Genomic DNA, 20,643 nt, shown 5'->3' on the forward strand with positions numbered 1-20,643 from the left:
AGTAGCCTTCTTATTTTAAACAGTATCATGGATTCCTTGAATGTCTGAGTGAGTTCTCATTCTATACACTAAGTTCTTAAAACTTCATTTTCTATATATCACTAAAAAGGAATCTTATTGTAGCAGGTTTATTCTTTTATGTGGTTTGGTTTCTTTTTTCAACAGAAATTTATTGAGCAACTTCTTTTTTTTATATAAATTTATTTTTTATTGGTGTTCAATTTGCCAACACCCATTTATCGAGGAACTTCTAAGTATTAGGCATGTTCTGGGTACTTAGTTCCTATCAGTGGACAATAAAGGCAAAGATCTCTGCCCTGGTAAAGCTTATATTCTACTGAGAGAGACAAACAGAAAACAGTAAGTGTAATAAGTAAGTACATAATGTACTATATTAGAAGTTGATACATCCTATGGAAAAAGACAAAAACCGAGCTGCATGAAGCATTTCATCAGTGCTGGGGTAAGGAAGGACAGGCCTCTATGTTAGAGTGGTCAGAGTTACTAACTGACCATGCAAAGCTAGTTGGCCAAGGAGAGATTAGGGGAAGAGCATTCCAGGCAAAGGGAATAGGTAGTACAAAGGCCAAAAACTAAAGTAGTCCTGGCAAGTTTGGGAAATAGTGAAGAAGCCAGTGTGGCTAGACTGAAATGAGGGAAAGAGTAGTAAGAGAGTTGTTGAGAAAAGGAGTGCAGACAAGGATTGCATATGGCTTTTCTCTGGGTGAAACAGGGAGCCATTGCTAAGCAGAGGAATGGCATGAAATGATTTCCACTTTAAAAGGATCACTCAGGCTGCTGTGTGAAAACAGATGCAAAAGGTCAAAGGTGGATAGAGGGAGACCTGTTAATGAGGTGCTGCAGTTAATCAGTTGAGAGATGATGATCATGACTTGGACCAGAGTGGATGCAGTAGAAGAAGTGAGAGAAGGTAAAAGCCTGGATATATTTGAAAAAGAGCCAAAAGGATTTCCAGATAGGTAGGAATAGGGTTTTTGAGAGAAAGAGGAGTCCAGGGTGAGTCTAAGGTTGAACAGGTTGGTTTTTGCTTTGTTTTTGTTTTGTTTTGTTTTGTTTTGTTTTGTTTTCTTTGATTAGGAGTGGAGAGGAAGAGGGAACAGAGTCCAGTTTTAGGCATGTGAATTTTGCCATGCCTTTTAGGTATCCAAACACAGGTGCCAAATAGGCAAATGGATATTTACGTCTGATTTTGAAAGAGAAGTCTGGCCTGAAAATGTAAATTGATAAGTTGTTAACAGCTGTCCTGGACAGTGAGGTGACTTTGGGCATGAAGGACACACAAAACTCACCAACAAGGCAGAAGTAGTCTCTAACATTGTGGAGATCTGATCTGTCTACCTCCAGGCATTCATGTTGGAGACAATGTCTCTTTCTTTTGAACTAGTGCTATTTGGGGGATGCCTAGGTGGCTCAGCAGTTGAGCGCCTGCCTTTGGCCCAGGAATGTGATCCTGGAGTTCTGGGATCGAGTCCCACATCGGGCTCCCTGCATGGAGCCTGCTTCTCCCTCTGCCTTTGTCTCTGCATCTCCCTCTCTCTCTGTCTCTCATGAATAAATAAATAAAAATCTTTTTAAAAATTAAATGCAAAGGGTAACAACGTCAAAATTTTATAAATAAACAAACAAACTACTGCTATTTGGGTTTTCTGCTATTGTACCTGAACCTGAACCTAACTGATATGAGTGCCCTTTGTTGTGCTCCCACAGTACCCTCAACTTGTGTTAATACATGTAGCACTACAACTGTCTGTTTTCTTGCCTAAAAGCTCCATGAGGACAGAGACTCCACCTGCCTTTGCGTCCCATCACTTTGCACAATGGCTGTCATGCAACTCAGTAAACTCAATGAAAATTTGTTGAATAAATGAATTAAAGCTTCTTAGGGTTACTGCTATGCCATCGTGTCAGCTAATTCTCAAGATAAACTGAACTGGCAACTACTTATTCTGCATTTATTTCATTGGTTTGAGTATTATGCAAATAAGCAAGTAAGGACAAGAAATATTGGTAAAAAAATTATATGAAATAAAATACAATAAGTACTTGAATACAGAATTGCAATATTGTTAATCACAATACCCAGATGTTCAGCTGCTATGTAAATGTGAGAAGGCAACCAATCAATCAACACCTTATTGATTAGCAAATGATTCTTAAGGGCTGTATGCATGCAGGGTATTGTGCTAGGTGCTGGGGACATAGCGTGAAACACCATCAATGGTGCTTGAAAGGCTGATGGATTTCAAAGGTGGGCACAGATAAGACACATTAAGAAGGGCCTTACAGGTAAATGGAAGACATTAGCAACTCAGTTTCTGGGGGTCACATCTAGGCCTATGGCAACATGATTCATCTTATTCTACTTCTATGGTTATCTCCATAAATAACAATCAGGAGTTAAGATGTCAGAGGAGTGGAGGACCCTACATTTCTCTGTTCCTTCAAATACAGCTAGTTATTAAACGCTTCTGAACACCTGTAGAATCAGTCAGCAATCTGAAAAAAGAAATGCAGCATTTCTACAAATAGAAAAGTGGCTGCTTTTTGGAAGATAGGTGCAGAGACTTAAATATGGGGTGATATATCAGATTGTATAATTAAAACGTTTAGAAGTCTGCTACAGTTGGGGACATCTTTGGCTTAAAGATGCTCAGGGGGTGAAGTGTGGTGGAATCCCAAGTGGGGCAGTGTGGTCTCAGGATCCCAGGGGTCACAAGAAGAATGCGATGCTGAGTGCAGCAGAGTTCCCAGTAGGGAACCTTAACATCCCACTTGCAGCAATGGATAGATCATCTAAGCAGAAGATCAACAAGGAAAGAAGGGCTTTGAATTGACACACTGGACCAGATGGACTTCACATATATTCATAACATTTCATCCTAAAGTAACAATACACATTCTTCTTGAGCACACATGGAACATTCTCCACAATAGATCACATACTGGGTCACAAATCAGATCTCAACCAGTACAAAAAGACTGAGATTATTCCATGCATATTTTCAGACCATAATGAAACCTGAAGTCAACCACAAGAAAAAATTTGGAAAGACCACAAATACATGGAGGTTAAAGAACATCCTACTAAAGAATGATGAGTCAACCAGAAAATTAAAGAAGAATTTTAAAAATACACAGAAGCAAATGAAAATGAAAACACTACACTTCAGAATTTTTGGGATACAGCAAAAGTGATCCTAAGAGGGAAATATATTGCAATACAGGCCTTTCTCAAGAAACAAGAAAAGTCTCAAATGCACAACCTAACATTATACCTAAAGGAGCTGGAAAAGAATAGCAAATGAAGCCTAAATTCAACAGGAGAAGAAAAATAATAAAGATTAGGGCAGAAATCAATGATATAGAAATTTTAAAAAGCAGTAGAACAGATCAATGAAACTAGAAGGTGATTCTTTGAAAGAATTAATAGAATAAAAAAACCTCTAGCCAGACTTATCAAAAAGAAAAGAGAAAGGACCAAAATAAATAAAATCATGAATGAAAGAGGTAGGATCACAACTAAGACCAAAGAGCTTTTTTTTTTTTTTTAAATATCTTTCACTGGCTTCTCATGGCCTATGGGATAAACTACAAGTGCCTGAGCATGAGTCTGACCTTGACCTCTATAAATACATACAACCTCATCTCTTGGTGTGTCCTGCCTTCAACCCTCAGCTACTGCAATGTTTACCTTGTTCTTTCTTCTTTCCTTCTCTTTGTGTGCAGTGGCTCCTCCATGCCTCCATGAATGATGCTCATTCTGTCCTCTTTTGTCCCTGAGTCCCTTTTCCATACCTCACCCAACTCCAGGCTTGATCAGGGTCCTCTCTCTGCTGTTCCGATAAACTCTGAACATTACATCTCCTCCCACGCATTATTGTTTGTTCTTTGTGTCTCTTCTCCTCACTAGACTCTCCTCAATACTAGACACATAAAAAAGACAACCAATGTAAGTCTGTTGGGTGAAATGAATGTTTGGGCCATACTAGAGGTTAGAAAATAATTTTAAGTAACCAGAAAACTATAATCATCTAATATAGTTATCTACTTACTACCAGAAATGCCCACTAGCAAATAGGAAAGTAGAACAATTTTGCAAATAGGTATATATAAATGTGAACAGATTCTTTGTATTCTGCTATTAGTTTTAATAAATTGTTGGAATTGTTAGTTCTTGTGGTAAATTTTTCAGGAATATGCCAACTGGGGCTACTTAGTGTTTAATATTTTATTTCCTAATTCCATGTCAGGGCAAGAAACTGTGTACTTGCTTCAGTAAATTGCTCTGAGTGCCTTATTCCTTTATGTTCATGACATGCACATAAGTGCACTTAGTAGGGATCCCTGAGTGGTTCAATCAATTAAGCAGCCAGCACTTGATTTCAACTCAGGTCATGATCTCAGGGTCTTGGGATCAAGCCACACGTGGGACTCCATGCTCAGTGGGAGTCTTTTCCTCTCCCTCTCCTTTTGCCTCCCCTCATCCATGCTCTCTTTCTGAGATAAATAAATTCATCTTAAAAAAAATAAATACACTTCATAGATACTTCTTGCAGTGCTTGGTAAAAATGTTATTTTACAAGTCTGAGTTTCCAGGGTTAATCTTATTTATGGGATTAGTGCTTTATCCTCTTGTAGCTAATATAATGAAGTTTAAATTAGAACTATAAGTAAAACATATAGGGGCACCTGGGTGAGTCAGTCAGTTAAGCATCTGACTCTTGATTTCAGTTCAGGTCATGATCTCAGGGTTGTCAGATCAAGTCCTGCTTGAGAGTCTCTCTCTCTTCTCCCTCTGCCCTCTGCTCCTCCCCCTTTCTCTCTAAATAAATAAATAAATAAATAAATAAATCATATATATAAAAATCATATTCAAGAATAAAGAAATAAATATAGAATATGAGACCCTAAAGGTCCTCTAGACCACATAACTTCTTCCCTTTAGAGATAAGGAACTGAGTGCCCAGGGTTAAATTATCATTCCCTGAGGCATCAGGATAAGAACTCTGCTCATCTGATTCTTACTTCAAGGATAATGTGAATTTTAAAGCTAGAGGAAGTGTATTGAGACCTGACTAGTTTCTTTTTTCTTTCTTTCTTTTTTTTTTTTTTAAGATTTTATTTATTTATTCATGAGAGAGAGAGAGAGAGAGAGACAAGCAGAGGGACAAGCAGGCTCCCTGCGGGGAGCCTGATGCCAGACTAGATCCCAGGACCCCAGGATCATGCCCTGAGCCCAAGGCAGATGCTCAACCACTGAGCCACCCAGGCATCCCTAGACTTCACTAGTTTCAAGAAAGAAACTCGCCCACACCATCTTGGGTAAAGAGCTCATTCCTGAAGTTAAAGCAGTGCCCAGAGGCTTTGCCATTGTGCCTGGCAATCCTGTTGCCTCTGCTGTCCTATGCCTTGCTCCTCCTGTCTCTAGGCAATGAGACCTATTGGGCCAGTGATTTGGTTGCCAACCACTAAGGAGCATTCCTGCTGGGAAAGCTGTTTAATATTAGATCCTCTTAGTTTTAGTCAAAGTAAGAATGTTTTGGGTCAATACATAAGGCTTTGTAAACCATATAGCAAGCTTAAGCAGGAAGAATTTTCTAAACTTCTGTGGAAGGAAAGCAGGATTTCAGGTAGGTGTAGGACTTTTGTGCTTCCTAGACCTTCCCAGAATGGGGAGTAAACATTTGGATGTATAGATATGGAATGGGAAAGGTGAACTAAATCACAGTGAAGCTCAAATTGAGTTAGTTTGCAAATGGAGAGTGGTAAATGTGCCCTTAGGAAACTGCCGAAAAATACTATGGCTTTTGGGCAAATCAATTAACGCTATCAACCTCTGTTTGCTTATCTTTGAGTAAAGATGACAATAATACATACTTATCTTGCCTATTGTTGTGCATACCAGCGATAATGTATGGTAACTTACCATCACTATATAGGGGCTACAAGTAAGGTAACTGTTATGGTTATTACTACTACAATACTCTAACTACTACTACTTTAATTATTTTTACTACCACTAATACATAAAACTACTTTTACTGCTACTATTGTTATATGATAGTAGTAATTGAGCAGTCTTCTCTGCTCAGTTAGACAACAGGAGGTGGGCTTTACAATTGATTTGCAAGAAAGTATAGAAATTCTTTATTGATGTGCAATGGTTAAGATCAGGGACTTTATGGGGCCACAACATACTCCTTAGCTGTGAGATGTTAGACAAGTTATTTAATCTTGTGTGCCTCGGGATCCATGGGTGGCATAGCGGTTTGGCGCCTGCCTTTGGCCCAGGGCGCGATCCTGGAGACCCGGGATCGAATCCCACGTCGGGCTTCCGGTGCATGGAGTCTGTCTCTGCCTGTGTCTCTGGCTCTGTCTCTCCTTCTATCTCTCAAGAATAAATAAATAAAATCTTTAAAAAAAAAAAAATCTTGTGTGCCTCAATTATCTCATCTGTAAAATGAGGATAATAATACTTTCTATCACAACAAACTCTTGTGAGGATTAAACAAGATAATCTAAGTACTTTTAGAATATTGTCCAGCATGCCATGAACACTTAATACACATTCTCTATTGGGCTATTAATGTATTAAATGTGCGTTGGATCTTCATAGCTACCTAATGAGATAACAGGCATCATTATCTTTATGAGGGCAGTGGCAGAGGTGCCAAAAGAGTTTCTCTCCCTTCTTTCCTTTCCTCTCTTCCTTTGGCATATACTTATCTATTGTACTTGAATGGTACACAATCATACCTGCTTTAGATGACTAGAATTTCGGACATCTGATTCCTTTTTCATTTTCTTCCTCCTACAGCCCCACCTCCACGCTTACTTACACTCTTGTCTTTTGCTACTAGTCTCTAGCTACTAGCTGTCATTTCCAAAGCCCCAAGTTTTCATTTGAATCTTCATGCTTGAGAAATCAATGGGGTCAAGGAAACAAGAACCAGTGTTTACATAAGTGTTTATTGGACTTTTCTTTATCATTTTTTCAGGTCTTGTAGAAATTTGCCTGATGCACCCCCTCGACGTGGTGAAAACCAGGTAAGGTTCTGCATGAACAAGTTTTATTGACTTTGGCTGATGTCCAAATTAAGATCTGTCAGAACACTAAATGCTAGAACTTGTCCTAGGCAAGGTAGCTTCTCCCGATAATGGCATTTATATTTACTTCTTAAAGAAAATACTATTTGACAGATAAAATGTGAACAGGAAAAGCATTTTTGGATAGAGGCTGTCTAAAGGTATATGATATTTTACTGCCTTCACATGACAACCATAAGGTATGATTTATGGTTAAGCTGGTAAGTGAAGTAAATTTATCATAATGATGCAAAAACTAAATCTTAGTGAATTATGACAGCAGGCTTTCATTTGGCATTGCCTGTAACAGATTGCTATTTAATAGTCAGCATTTTGGTGTGAGACTCCAAAATTTCAAGTTACCTTCTCAAATGGTGCTTAAAGAATTTGTTCCTACAACCGTTTGGCAATGCAAAATGCAATATTTCTAGGAAAGTGGATTTGCTCTTAAGGGGCGACACAAATCAGGGCAATGTACTAGATCTATTTACCAAGTAACAAAAAATCATGTGGGTTTTAATATGATCTAGAGAACTTTTTTAAAAGTTAAATCTAACTGAATTACTGAACTCTCTATTTTTTTTTTTTTTAATTAGAAGCTGTTAGAATTGAGTGAAAGTTTCCATTTACTTGCATTGTATAAAACCGAAGATAACCATACCTAGGTTGGTGCTCCATAGGAAATAGTGCCTTTCAACAATGGTGGTCAAACAAATCAAAGTTAGAAAATGCTTGAAATGTCAGACTGATCATTGAATGGACATGTTGCTTAATTTACCTAAAGACGCGGCAGAATCTTAAGCTGGCTGCTGAAATCAAGGGAATGTGGCTGTAACATGCAAATAATATTACATTTTTAAAAGAGATAGAGGAGATGAGAATTTGGCCCCTGTCTTAGTCAGCTTGGGCAGTTATAACAAAATACTATAGACTTGGTGGCTTAAGCAACAGACATTTATTATAGTTCTGGAGGCTGAGAAGTCAAGGATCAAAGTGCAAGTGAGTTTGGTTCTTAGTGAAGGCCCACTTCCTGACTTGTAAACAGCCACCTTCCTGTTATATCAAGCTCTTATTGTATCAGCTCTGCTGTCTCTCCCTCTACTTATAACAGCACTTATCCTATCACTGAGGCTCCACTGCATTTAACCTCATGACATCATCCAAACCTAATTACCTCCACAAAGGCCCCACATCCAAATACCATTGCATGGAGGTTAGGGCTCTGATATATAAATTTGGAGGATGCAAATGTTCAGTCCATAACAGCTTCAAATCACCAAACCCAAACAGAGAAAGAAAACCACAAATTTCATTCAAATATACCATTGCATGAACTCCCTGGACCATGTTTTTATAGGGTTCAAAAACAGAAAACAAAGCACACTGGCCTTTCCTTCTTAGATTCCATGATAACTGAAAAGCCAGAATATTATTGCTAGCCTTACTAAGGAATAAATTGTCTTTTTAAGGATAATTTCCTAAATTAGCAAAACGTTTGAATGAGCATAGAGGAGAAATAAGAATGATTTAAATAAGACATGATATTGAAATTACAGTTACTCATTCATTCACTTAATCATTCATTCATTCACTTATTAAGCATCTAGTGTGTGTGGGTTCCAAATGAACTGTCCTCAAAGAGCTCACAGTCTCAGTTAATAGGAGTTTCATCACAATAAGTTTCAAAAACTGTATTATTTCATGGTACTGGGTTTGAATAAAATATTTCTTGAAATTGATGTGCCACATTACTGGGGCTTTATATCTCCTTTGTTACATAGCTATTTTCCATGAAAATAGTATTAAGTGACTGGAATTAGTCACATGCTCTTGTCTAACTTCAGTGGGGAGGGAAAATATAATTCTTCCAGATGCCCTGAATAAGAAGGGAAATGGATATAGAATGGTATTTGGCCTACATAACAATAAAAAGTATATTGAATAAAGACTCATAATCATAGAGTAAACTGAAAGTCTGAACTAACATGGAACTGACTTTGCAACAGAAGTAGAACGTGCAAAGATTAGTAGCATTTCTCACTGGGTACTAACAAACAGGTGATAGGGAGTGGTCAGGACAGACTAGATGCTGAAAGCTCTTCACTGTTATATTGGACAGGAGATGACTATATTTCTAAATAAGATAAACTATGAACTGTAAGAGATAGTATATGAAACCATGTAACAGTCATTTTAGCAGGTCAGTTTCCTTAATGACATCAAGGGCACTGGATTCTAAGTTGTTGGTGGCATTGTCAGAATGGGGGGTGGCATACACCAGACCAAACCTCACTTCCTTCAAAGTTACTTTGTGGGGTGTTTTGTCCTCTCTTTGGATATTATTACTTGGAGGGTAGTACAGTGAATTCATCTGAGTATGGAAATGGTTCGTTCTCAACAATATCTCATGTGCTGAAGTATAGCAAAATAAGTGTTTACTTCTTGGAGTTTAGTCTTTTCTTTTTGGATTTTATTTGTGCCTAATTCTTTTCTTTGCTGAAGAAAGATGACAGTGTAAAAATGCATTTCCAAACTCATCTGTTACAGGAATTTCCTCCCTTCCTTCCTTCCTTCCTTCCTTCCTTCCTTCCTTCCTTCCTCCCTCTTTTCTTTTTTCCTTTCTTTTCTTTTCTTTTCTTTTCTTTTCTTTTCTTTCCTTTTCTTTCCTTTTTTCTTCTTTCTTTCTTTCTTTCTTTTATTTTTTTTCACTTTATAAATGATCAATTCTGTTACCTCAGGCTGAGGGCAAAGGGAGGTGACTGTATTACACAAGCCCAAGGGCCAAGGTTACCTGGTGGAAGCTAGAACCATAGTAGATCTGTCTAGTCATAGCTGGAGCCCCTCCCCCTACCCCCAATTGCCACTTCCACTGCCTCAGGCAGACAGGGAAGGAGAGAAATCCTCTACTTTCTCCTTTCTTCCCAATCTTCAGTCTTCCACCTTTGCATCTATTTGCTGAACTTTGGAAGTCAAGAAGCCCAACCTAGCAGAGGGCAATCTTTCTGCATAATAAAGCAGAGCAGAACAAGGAAGGAGCAAGAAATGGGTCTGAAGACAAACAGAACCAGGACTGTGAGGTCTGGAGAAAGAGCTGACATAAGCCTTCATTTTCTTTCTTTCTTTTTTTTATTAATATGTAATTGGCATAACATTAGGTTTAGGCATACAAAATAATAATTCAATATTTGTATAGATTGGAAAATGATCATCAGAATAAGTCTAGTAAACATCTAACACCATACATAGTTACAAATTTTTTTCTTGTGATAAGAAATTTAACATCTATCTCTTAGCAATTTTCAAGTATGTGATACAGTATTATTAACTATAGTCACCATGCTATACATCACATCCCCAGGACTTGTTTATTTTATAACTGGAAGCTTGTACCTTTTGACCCCCTTCACACATTTTACCCACTCCCCACCCATAGGTTCTGGCAACCACCAACCTGTTCTTTTTATCTATAAATTTCGTTTTTTTTCCCCCAATTTCATGTAAGTGAGATCATATAGTGGTTGTTTTTCTGTCTGATTTCACTAAACATAATGCCCTCAAGGTCCATCCATGTTGTCTCAAATGACTAGATTTCCTTCTTTTTATGACTGAATAATATCCATTGCATATAGTGCATATTGTATATGGGAACTTTAAATGGGAACATTAAAGCTTTAAATGGGAACAATAATGGTATCTACATTACTGTGAGAAATAAATGAAAGTATACACTTATATGGTGTTCATATGTACAGATGCCTAGATGGTATTTTATTATACTGTGTCAGCAAAGGGAAGGGGATGACAGAGACAAAGGGAGCTTGCAAGGTAGTCAGGGAAACAAACACAAGGGAGTGTTTGTGTGTACATATATATTTTACATATACAATGTAATTACACACGCATATACATACCACATTTTTATTTACCCATTCATTCACTGATGGACACTTAGGATTCAAGCATGCATTTTCAATTTGGCATGTTTAATAAGCACTCCATTTACATTTTAAAAGATGATTAGAAGTGATAATCTATAAACTTTTTATGAAAAGATTTAGGCACTATGGCACTTCCCTTTATATAAGAAATAGTATATTCTGCTTCATATCAGCATAGCTCCAGGAATACACCTAATGTAAGCAACTGCCTTGTTCTAAATGTCCCCACCTTATTTTAGCAGAGGAGATTTGGCTAAGATGCTGTATACGTGGCAGTTATGTAGAACCAAGTTCTGCATTGAGATTCTTCCTAGAAACATACACATATACTCTTTCATAGTTCTTTTATAGTTTGTATACAAAGAACTTTGTATCCTCTGGTTAAGAATGCATAACTACAAATGACAAAAGACTCTATGCACTTGTAGAACTAGGAACTAGGAAGACCACAGGTAGTTTTTAGCTTTGTACTCCAGGGATTCAAATAAAATAATCAGTAATATCTCCTCTCTCATATTTTCTCTCTCTCTCTCTCTCTCTCTCTCTCTCTCCTCATCTCTCCCTTTAGCTTTTCTTTTCCCGCATAGGCTTCACCTGAGGGGGGGATGCTTCTTTTACTTGGCATCAGATGGCCCCAGTGGCTTCAAGCTTACATGGGCCTTGGCGTTTGTGTGTACTCTCTGAGATTCTCTGATGACCTACCTGACAATTAAGAATTCTGGCTGTAGAGTTGGGCAGCCTGGATTCAAATCCTGCTTCTTCTCTTAACATCTGTGTAACATCAGGTAAGGTATTAGACTTCCCTGTGCCTACATTTCCCAAGCTTTAAAAGGGAACAATAATGATATCTATGTTACTGTGAGAAATAAATGAGGGTCTCTACACATAAATGATGTTTATGTGATGCCTATGTGATGTTTTATACTGTGTCAGCAAAGGGAAGGGGATGACAGAGACAAATGGGGCTTGTAAGGTAGTCAGGGAAACACAAGGGAGACTAAAAAGTGTGGGAGAGGGGAAATGTTTAATATGGAATCAGGCGGTTTCAAGTTTCCAAGCCGGAAGACTTGTTGTTATATGAGCACTACATTTAAATCTTTTCTCAGAAGGGTGTTTGCAAGTAGATAGTCCTTCTGGGTCTGAGGGCAGGAGAGCATCAGTTTCATCTCTGTGCTCCTGTTGACATCATCCCACATATCATTTTAGGGCTATGTGCTGACATTATTTAGGGCTGTGTGCCACAACTAGCACAGTGCCTGGCCTCCAGGAGGTACCCAGCAAATGCTGATAAATAAATGAATAAAAGAGTACTTGGTAGCAATCAGAAATAATAGCCCTATGAGTTCTATGGCCAATGTCTAGAAAGTGAATAATATGCAGCTGAGTTGTCTTCCTTAAAAAACATAAGATTTCACAAAAGATGGGAAGTAAGAGTCTCTTGAAATGAAAGAGGAGAAATCATTTGATAGGGTGGTGGGCAAAAACATGTCAAGCTTGAGGTGGAGTTCCAGAGACTGGGTTGGGGAAGAGTGAGATGAGAGGGTTTCCACTAGGAATGCCCAAATGAGAGCAGGGCGCTTGAAGCAGCACAGGGGACCGAAGGTGCCCAGAGTGTGTGTGTGACAAGCTTTGAGATGGAAAGCAAAATGCTGGACTTCATCTAGGACAGTGTTGGCTAATCAAAATAAAATGCATGATACATAGATAATTTTAAGTTTTCTAATAGCCACATTTTAAGAAGTAAAAAGAAACAGGTAATATGAATATTAACAATATATCCAGTTCAACCTCCAATGTCCAAAACATTGTCAGAGCAACATGCTAATCAGTATAAAAATTATTCATGAGATGCTTTACATCCTTTTTTAAAATACTCGATCCTTGAAATCTGGTGCATATTTTATGCTGAGAGCACATCTCAATACTGACTAGTCAGTCACATCTCAAATGCTCCATAGCCACAAGAGTCTAGTGGTTAATGCATGAGGCAGCACAGGCCTGGGATGCAATGGGAAAGGAATTCTTTAAGGGCAAAGAGAGGTGGCCCTGTGGTTCCTTAGTGAGAAGAATACTCTTGCTTAGAATGGGTTGATCATTGCAAATAAGCAGAGTCCTAGGCAGGAGGGAATTTTACTACATATGCATTTGAAGGTTTGTTCCTATGTGGAGAAAGTGGCAATCAGAATACCCAAAGATTTATCCGTCACAGTCTAAGGGGGTTTTAGCTTACATCCCTTTCACACTTTTATTCCCATAAAGGGAAATGGCTCATTGTGCTTCAGGGAGAGAGAAGTACTGAGATGTTCATTCTGTTTCACCCTCAGTCATTTTTAATCACTTCTCTTTTTATTTCATTTTCGAATGAGGCATAAATCAGGTGCAAACTAAATAAATTACTGATCCTGTAAGGACTGATTTTTTAAAACCACTCCCTGTCAAATTACTGCAAGGCACATTTTCTGGTGGGTGCCGGGGAAGGCAAGTAGGGGAGAGGCATTTTCACATCTCCTTACAGACACACAGTTACAGGCTGCTGGTGAGTGGACAGGCTGGTACATACCTTGGCTTTCATCTTTCCTCCCATCAGGACTTAACTTGCACTGAACAGTCTTATCATACTTCTCTCAAAACATATTAATCACTGTGTGAATTCTAAAGACCCACATGGGTTGAAAACTTGGCATCCACATGTTGTTATATGTGCTTATGGGGCTTTTACTCAAGGGGTTGAGATTGATTTACACTCTGTGTTGGTGGCTCCCATACCCCAGACCTGTTGAATCCAAAACTCTAGGAGTGAAGCCTATCAACATTTATGTTTAATACCCTCCTGGGTGAGTCTTAAGCAGCGAGTCCAGACTGGTCACTGGGTCAGCATTTGGGAAGCATTGCTAAATACCCTTATAGGCTGTTCTGTAAAAAGTCTTCGTGTAAAGAATTCCTTCTCTCTCTCATTGTCTCTCTCTCTTTCTGTGTGTGTGTGTGTGTGTGTGTGTGTGTGTGTGTGTGTGTGTGTTATACATCTCATTTACCTGTGGTTCTCCTTGGTTACATTTATATAAACCACTTTGTTAGTAATGAATGGAAGTGGAAGGACAGAGGTTCCCTTGCAGAGCTCATTCTGTGGTTTGTGAGAGTGATATGGGAGGGTATTATCTACGGCCAGAAAAAAAACACATATTGTCCTACTGAGTGAGGTTCCAGAAGCAAAAATCAATGCCAGAAGATGGGAGAGAATTGAGCATTGGTTGTTGCAGAGGGAAGGTAAATGGCTGTGATGGATAAAAATGATTTAGAGGCATGAGCCCACCACAAATTTTATTCAAAAGAGAAATCTGAGGATGTCTGTGAAGAGAGGCTGCTTTGTGGGGAGCCCAACAGAGAACAAGGAGCTAAGAGCTGAGGAGCATCCACAGCCTCCCTTTGCAAGGGTAGGGAGGGAACAGTTGTGAACTTGAAAATGAATGCCTAATTTAGAGGTTGGGGAAGGGACATTGAGCAGCCTTTGGGGCCAACAGAACAGCAGGGTGGAAACAAGGAACAAAGAATGTTTTTCCCCTTTAAAAAAAGAAGAAAAGAATCCTTTCAAAGTAGGAAGAGAGCAGTGAGAAAAATTAGGATGGAGTATAGAGTGGAAGCAGTAGAGTCTATAGGATTAAAAAAAATTAGCAGAGCAGCCGAGACAGTTATTTCCATATGTTAACGATTTGTCCGTGGTATAAAACATTAAGATCACATTCAGAGTTAGACTATGGTTATGCCTGATTTCTCATCATCCGTAGAAATTCAGGGCTAGACCACTGTCATGGCTTATTTCTAACCATGGAGAGAATGTGTCTGAAGTGAAGTAAGCAAGGAGTAGAACCACATTTTTATAAATTATATTTTGATTGGGACTTTGTCATTGTAGCAATATATCAATGGCAACATACAATGGTATGAAATGGTCACAATATCTCCGAATACATGTGAGTGTATGTAACTCCAACTTTGCTTTTGAGGTTGCATGATCATACTAGGATTTGTTTTATTTAACTGAAATGTCTTTTTGTAGTTACCGAAAGCAATAAAGTACTAAGTAGTGAGCATACTGCAATTCTGCATTGTCATTCTTTTCCATGTAGCCATCATTAAAGATTTATTTATTAACATAATCAAATCAAAAACAGTGCACAAGATGGACAATATATTTAGAAGGGATAGAGGTGAAAATTAACTATGCTCTGCATATTATGTCGTAGAACTGCTATAAATACATAAGTGAATAAATATGTGCTTTAAAATGCCATTTGCAGGGCGCCTGGTTGGTGTAGTTGGTTAAGCACCCAACTCTCAGTTTCAACTCAGGTCCGGATCTCGGGGTGTGGGATCAAGCTCAGCATGGAGTCTGCTTGAAGTTTTCTCTTCAGGATGCCTGGGTGGCTCAGCGGTTGAGTGTCTGCCTTTGGCCCAGGGCGTGATCCCAGTTCAGGGATTTAGTCCCACATCAGGCTCCCTGTGAGGAGCCTGCTTCACCCTCTGCCTATGTCTCTGCCTCTCTCTGTGTCTCTCATAAATAAATAAATAAAATCTTAAAAAAAAAATCTCTCTTCTTATCCCTCTGCCCCTCCACTTGTGCCCTCTCTCTCAAATTAATAAATAAATCTTTTTATTTGTTTTTTAAAAGATTTTATTTATTTATTCACTAGAGACACACAGAGAGAGGCAGAGAAGTAGGCAGAGGGAGAAGCAGGCTCCTTGAAGGGAGCCAAAGGCAGACACTCAACCACTGAGCCACCCAGGTGCCCCTAAATAAATCTTTAAAAATAAAATAATGGGCAGTCCCGGTGGCTCAGTGGTTTAGCGCAGCCTTCGGTCCAGGGCGGGATCCTGGAGACCCGGGATCGAGTCCCACGTTGGGCTCCCCGCGTGGAGCCTGCTTCTCCCTCTGCCTGTGTCTCTGCCTCTTTCTCTCTCTCTCTCTCTCTCTCTCTCTGTCCCTCTCTGTGTGTCTCTCATGAATAAATAAATAAATCTTAAAAAAAAAAAAGAAACAGAAACACCTCCTTTTAAAAAATAAATAAAAATAAAAATAAAAAAGATAAAATAAAGATAAAATGCCATTTGCTCCCACCTAAGTGCTTTATTACAAATCAAATTCATCATTGAGTACATGACAAACTAAAAGGTCCCACCTTTGTATAATGATTAAATTAAAAAGATGATATAACCTAAGCATAATCTTAAAACTAGAGAAAATAATCCTATTTTGTGTACTGTTAAGAATGCTGCATGTCTAAATCCTAGATTGGTGTTGACTTTCTGGAGAAAGGCAGAGAGTTTAGGGATAATAGGCCATGACCTCATGAAGAGATTTTGTTAATATTATTGTTGGGAATTTTGTTTGTTTGTTTGTTTGAGAGAGCACGTAGGGGAGGCGGACATGGGGGGGAGTTACGGTGCAGTCCTCCATCTCAGGACCTTGAGATCATGACCTAAGCCAAAATCAAGAGTCAGATGCTTCACGGAGTAAGCCACCCACGTGCCCCTACTGCTGGGATTTTTACTTCGACAATGTTCTGCCTCTCTGGGATAACAAGTGTTGTATTGGAACACCCACAAGGATTCACAGTAGAAAGCCTTTCCCTCCCTCACATTTAGTGGTCCTTCCCATTGAACATAAAGCCAGGCCCTAGGATGGGTTGGTTACAATAGTTTTCTTACTCATAGAGAGTACTAGGTACATGTCAGTCTTTGCTGCTAATAAGTATTTTTAACCATTTCTCCAGTGGTCCAAAGATAAGGAGATAGAATGAGAGGATACCTAGAGACCTGTTGCTCTGAGACATTGGGAGGAAAATTGGTCCTGAAGATCTTATAGAGAATAATCTTGCTACTGTATGCTAAAATTACTTTTCAGATTTATTAATAAAGAGGAAATCCTTTCTTCTAAAAAAAATCCACTCAGTTTCCTCCACATAAAATAACAAAGTTCAATTATGTTAAATCAACTGTAACTCACTTTATAATCTTGAACTCTTGTTTCTAATTTTTTTCTTTCCTTTTTTCTTTTTCTTTTCTTTTTTTTTTAATAAATGGAATTTTTATTTTAAATTACTCCCTAGAGGAGCATGCTATTTTTATGACTCACATTGTAGAACCTTTGTAAAGTGTTTAATCTCTCATTTGTGTTTTTGTCTAAATTTTTAAAATAAAGATTTGGTTTTTGTTTAAAGTACAGTAGCTATTATTCCCCAACTAATTAAATGAGCTTAGAAGATTCTCCCTTAGGTAATAATATAACACGTGTTCTGTTTTGACAGAACTGCAAAAGCTTTCTTCCTTCCTTCTTCCTTCTGCTTAACTGCAAAAGCTTCTCCTGTGATGATCCCAGCCTAGAGGATGAGAAGGCAAAGTGCTTACGCATTCTTCATGCCTGTCAATGGGCTTCTCCAGACATCTTTCTTTTCCTTTTTCTAAACTGAAAGGTAAATAACTCTTAAATGGCTTCTTATCTTTGTCATGGGAAAGTGAATTACTTCTAAAATGAGCATCAGCATGAAAACTATTTCCTCTGTTTCTCCTCCAATCCCTGGCCACATCCAGAGTTTTATCCAATTGTTTTTAAATTTTCAACAGTTTCATTAATCTGCTTATTTAGCCAATGCCCAGCACACTTTCCCCTATAATGATATATTTTGCCTTAGCCATTTTAAATTCCAATTTTTGGTTGTTAGAATTTAATAAGACTGTAAAATAAGAACAAAATAAACTGATTTGGGATTACTTTGAATTAAAAACAAATGGGATATTTTTCTAAGTGTTTTTTATACAATCATAAAGTTTTCTCAGATAATCTTCTATTTTAAGTACAAGTTTTGGGGCGGGGGGGTAGAGAATTTGGAACTAATTCCATGTCTATTTTCAGTGGCTATTCAAAGCCTTTTTGAGATAAGCCCCAGCTCTAAATTCAATAAGTAAAGCAAAAGTTCAAAATGTTTGCTTTTATTTGGTGATATTTTAAATGATTTTTAGTTAAGCTCTAAGCAATCTGCCACCACTGAAAATAAAATTGTCTTATCAACAGTCTTATCAACTTTCTTCTCTTCTGCATTTATAAAAAAGAGCAGGTGCTTATCTCAGAAGGACTGGAATATTCTTTAAATGTCATGTACCATGGAAGAAGCTCTTCCTGTAGCGTGAGAAAACTTGAAAGTGTTGAGAAAGAAGCTGTTTGAGAAGAGAAAGCTCTAACTGTGAGCTGAACCTTAGAACCTCAAGCCATGCCCATGGGAAAGCTGCTTTTGAGTTGAGCATATAGTGGGAATCAAGCCTAATGAAATCTGAATTGTTGGGATTGTAGTACAGCTGAAAAATATGGTTATGGATACTATAGAAGATTGTTTTTCCTTTTTGTGAAGCAAGAATAAAAATCATAAATTTCTTTAGACAAACATAAATTCAAGGCTGATAATGTAGTATCTTAACTGTGAACCTTGACCAAAAATTGATAAAATTGTTTAACATTTTTGGAAAATTGATTAATTCTCAAAATATTCTTGTTGAGATGGCTAAAATAGCCTGAATTGCTTTTGCTTTGCAGTCAGGGCACAGCTGAGATTTAGTTTTGACATAATGAAGAAGTTTGCAAGATGATAAATAGAGCTGCATATTCTCTGGATGCAATTCTGCATACTCTGAGCCAAGTTCCTACAGAATAAAATTTTCCCATTTGGGGGCTATTGAATATTTTCTCTGGTAAAACTTTTGTAGTTACCTAAAAAGTTACATACTTTCCTTTTATAGCAAAAATAATTGAAATGTAAACTGAATATCCTCAACTTCGAGTAAACAAAATCTATCTGGTATATTTATTTCTCTTTTTTATGAAAAAAACACAGTGCATCATGGTAAAAGTCTCATTTTCTGATCTAATTCAATACTGCTGAATACTCAAAGAAAAAATAGGTTTTAGAATGTAAGTCATCTATTTGTGTCCTTTTAAATTCTAAAAAGTAACAAGTTCATGTAAGGAAAAGAAGTATGGATTTTTTTGTTGTTGTTTTTTTAGATGTTCTAAAGTGGGAGGTGGTTAGAATTCTGACCCATTTTCATTCTGAAAGGACAAGCTAGCAGAGACGATCCCTTTGTGCACAGGCTTTCCTGGCTTGGCGGATAGTGTCAAGGCATAATGTCATTAACACATATCAACTCAGAGAGGCAACAGATCATGCAGGAAGATGAAGACAGGAGACCAATGTTCCAGTTCAACGCTGTTGGCCCCAGATGTGAGTCAGTGGAACTGCTCTGGGACTTGATTCTTTACCTGGAAGTTAAGGGTATACCCTTAACCAATATGATGTTCTGTTTCCAAAGCCATGTTTTCATTGCTTAAAAATGTGATCTTAGAATATATCCAGCAGTGGGATTTTTCTATTCCCTGAACATGCCAAGCTTTCTCCTGTCTCAGGACCTGTGCACCTGGTATTCCTTCTTCCTGGAATAAAACTAGCTCATTCTCAACCTTCATACCTAGGCTCCATTGTCATCTCTGAGAATCTTCTTTGACCGCCTCATCTAACATAGCTTCCCATGTTTCTCTCTTTCTCATTACCCTATTTACCTTTGCTCTAGCCTTATGATTTCATCAAGTTGATGTCTTTGTGTACTCATTAACTCCTTGTCCACCCCCCAGTGGAATGTATGCTTCTATAAGCCAAATACCTTATTTCTCTGTTCACTGATGCAGGTATGCCCTGTCTAGAAGAGTGTTAGCACAAAGTGTGCTCAATAAATACTTACTGAATGACGATAGTTGAAAAATTGACACTACAGATATATTTTTTAAATTATGTATTTGAAAAAATAAACAAAAATACTAAGATTGACTTTTTCTCTAATCATGAGCCAGGCTTCACACAAAGGCAATTCACATACTTGATGGACTTCACATATTTCCTTGGCTGCATAATCTGAGCATTTCATATAGTCTAAGCTGTTCTTTCTTCAGTGCTTAACTTGTGGTTTATAGTTTTGTACCACAGAGAATTAGAAATGATACTCGTGTGTTTGCTTGGTGCCAATGAATTTTCCAGGACCTCTGTACCAGCTGCTCTTAGTATTATTAATCCTGCCATGGAGAAATTGGCACCTGGATTCAAGATAGTTGAGTCTCCCTCAATCCCATGTATTCTCCTCTGCCAAGGTTTAAGCATCTTTCTTCTAGTTCAGTGCACGGATGACCCCTCATCCACTAAGCTAGGCAGAGAAGAACTCACTCTTCCAGGCGGTGTGTGGATTGGTGGGGGGTATGATGCTGGTGACAGGTGGGCTCCATGAAGCCAACCTGGACACTCCTTAAGGAAATGTTTTTAGTGCATATAATCTTATTTTTACTTATACAACTTAATGAAGCTAGTCTGGATGCTTGATGTTTTGTGTGAGTGTGTTCATGCATGCGTGTGTGTGTGTGTGTGTGTGTGTGTGTGTGTTTTAATGAATAATGCCAAGTGGAGTAAGCAGAGCCTGTTGCATTCCTTAAGGTAGTTCTTTTGTTACTTCAGTAATTGACCTCTTAATGAATTATAAAGTGTAGAAATCTCTTTTTATTAAGATTTAT

The 20,643-nt window shown here is 38.1% G+C and overlaps 1 protein-coding gene across 8 annotated transcripts in view; it reads left to right on the plus strand.

Moving 5' to 3' along the window:
- The window catches only part of SLC25A21 (solute carrier family 25 member 21), a 477,598-nt gene that overhangs the window by 284,393 nt on the left and 172,562 nt on the right, over window positions 1-20,643 (plus strand). For 7 of the 8 annotated variants that reach the window (XM_041760088.1, XM_041760085.1, XM_041760086.1 and 4 more), the window contains exon 2: window positions 7,020-7,068. In XM_041760088.1, coding sequence (XP_041616022.1) covers window positions 7,020-7,068 — 49 coding nt within the window. Of the gene's footprint in view, window positions 1-7,019; window positions 7,069-20,643 lie in introns of those variants that run through there. The other variant, XM_041760091.1, reaches the window with a different exon arrangement.

Source organism: Vulpes lagopus, chromosome 6, assembly GCF_018345385.1.
Source record: "Vulpes lagopus strain Blue_001 chromosome 6, ASM1834538v1, whole genome shotgun sequence".
NCBI classification, from domain to species: domain Eukaryota; kingdom Metazoa; phylum Chordata; class Mammalia; order Carnivora; family Canidae; genus Vulpes; species Vulpes lagopus.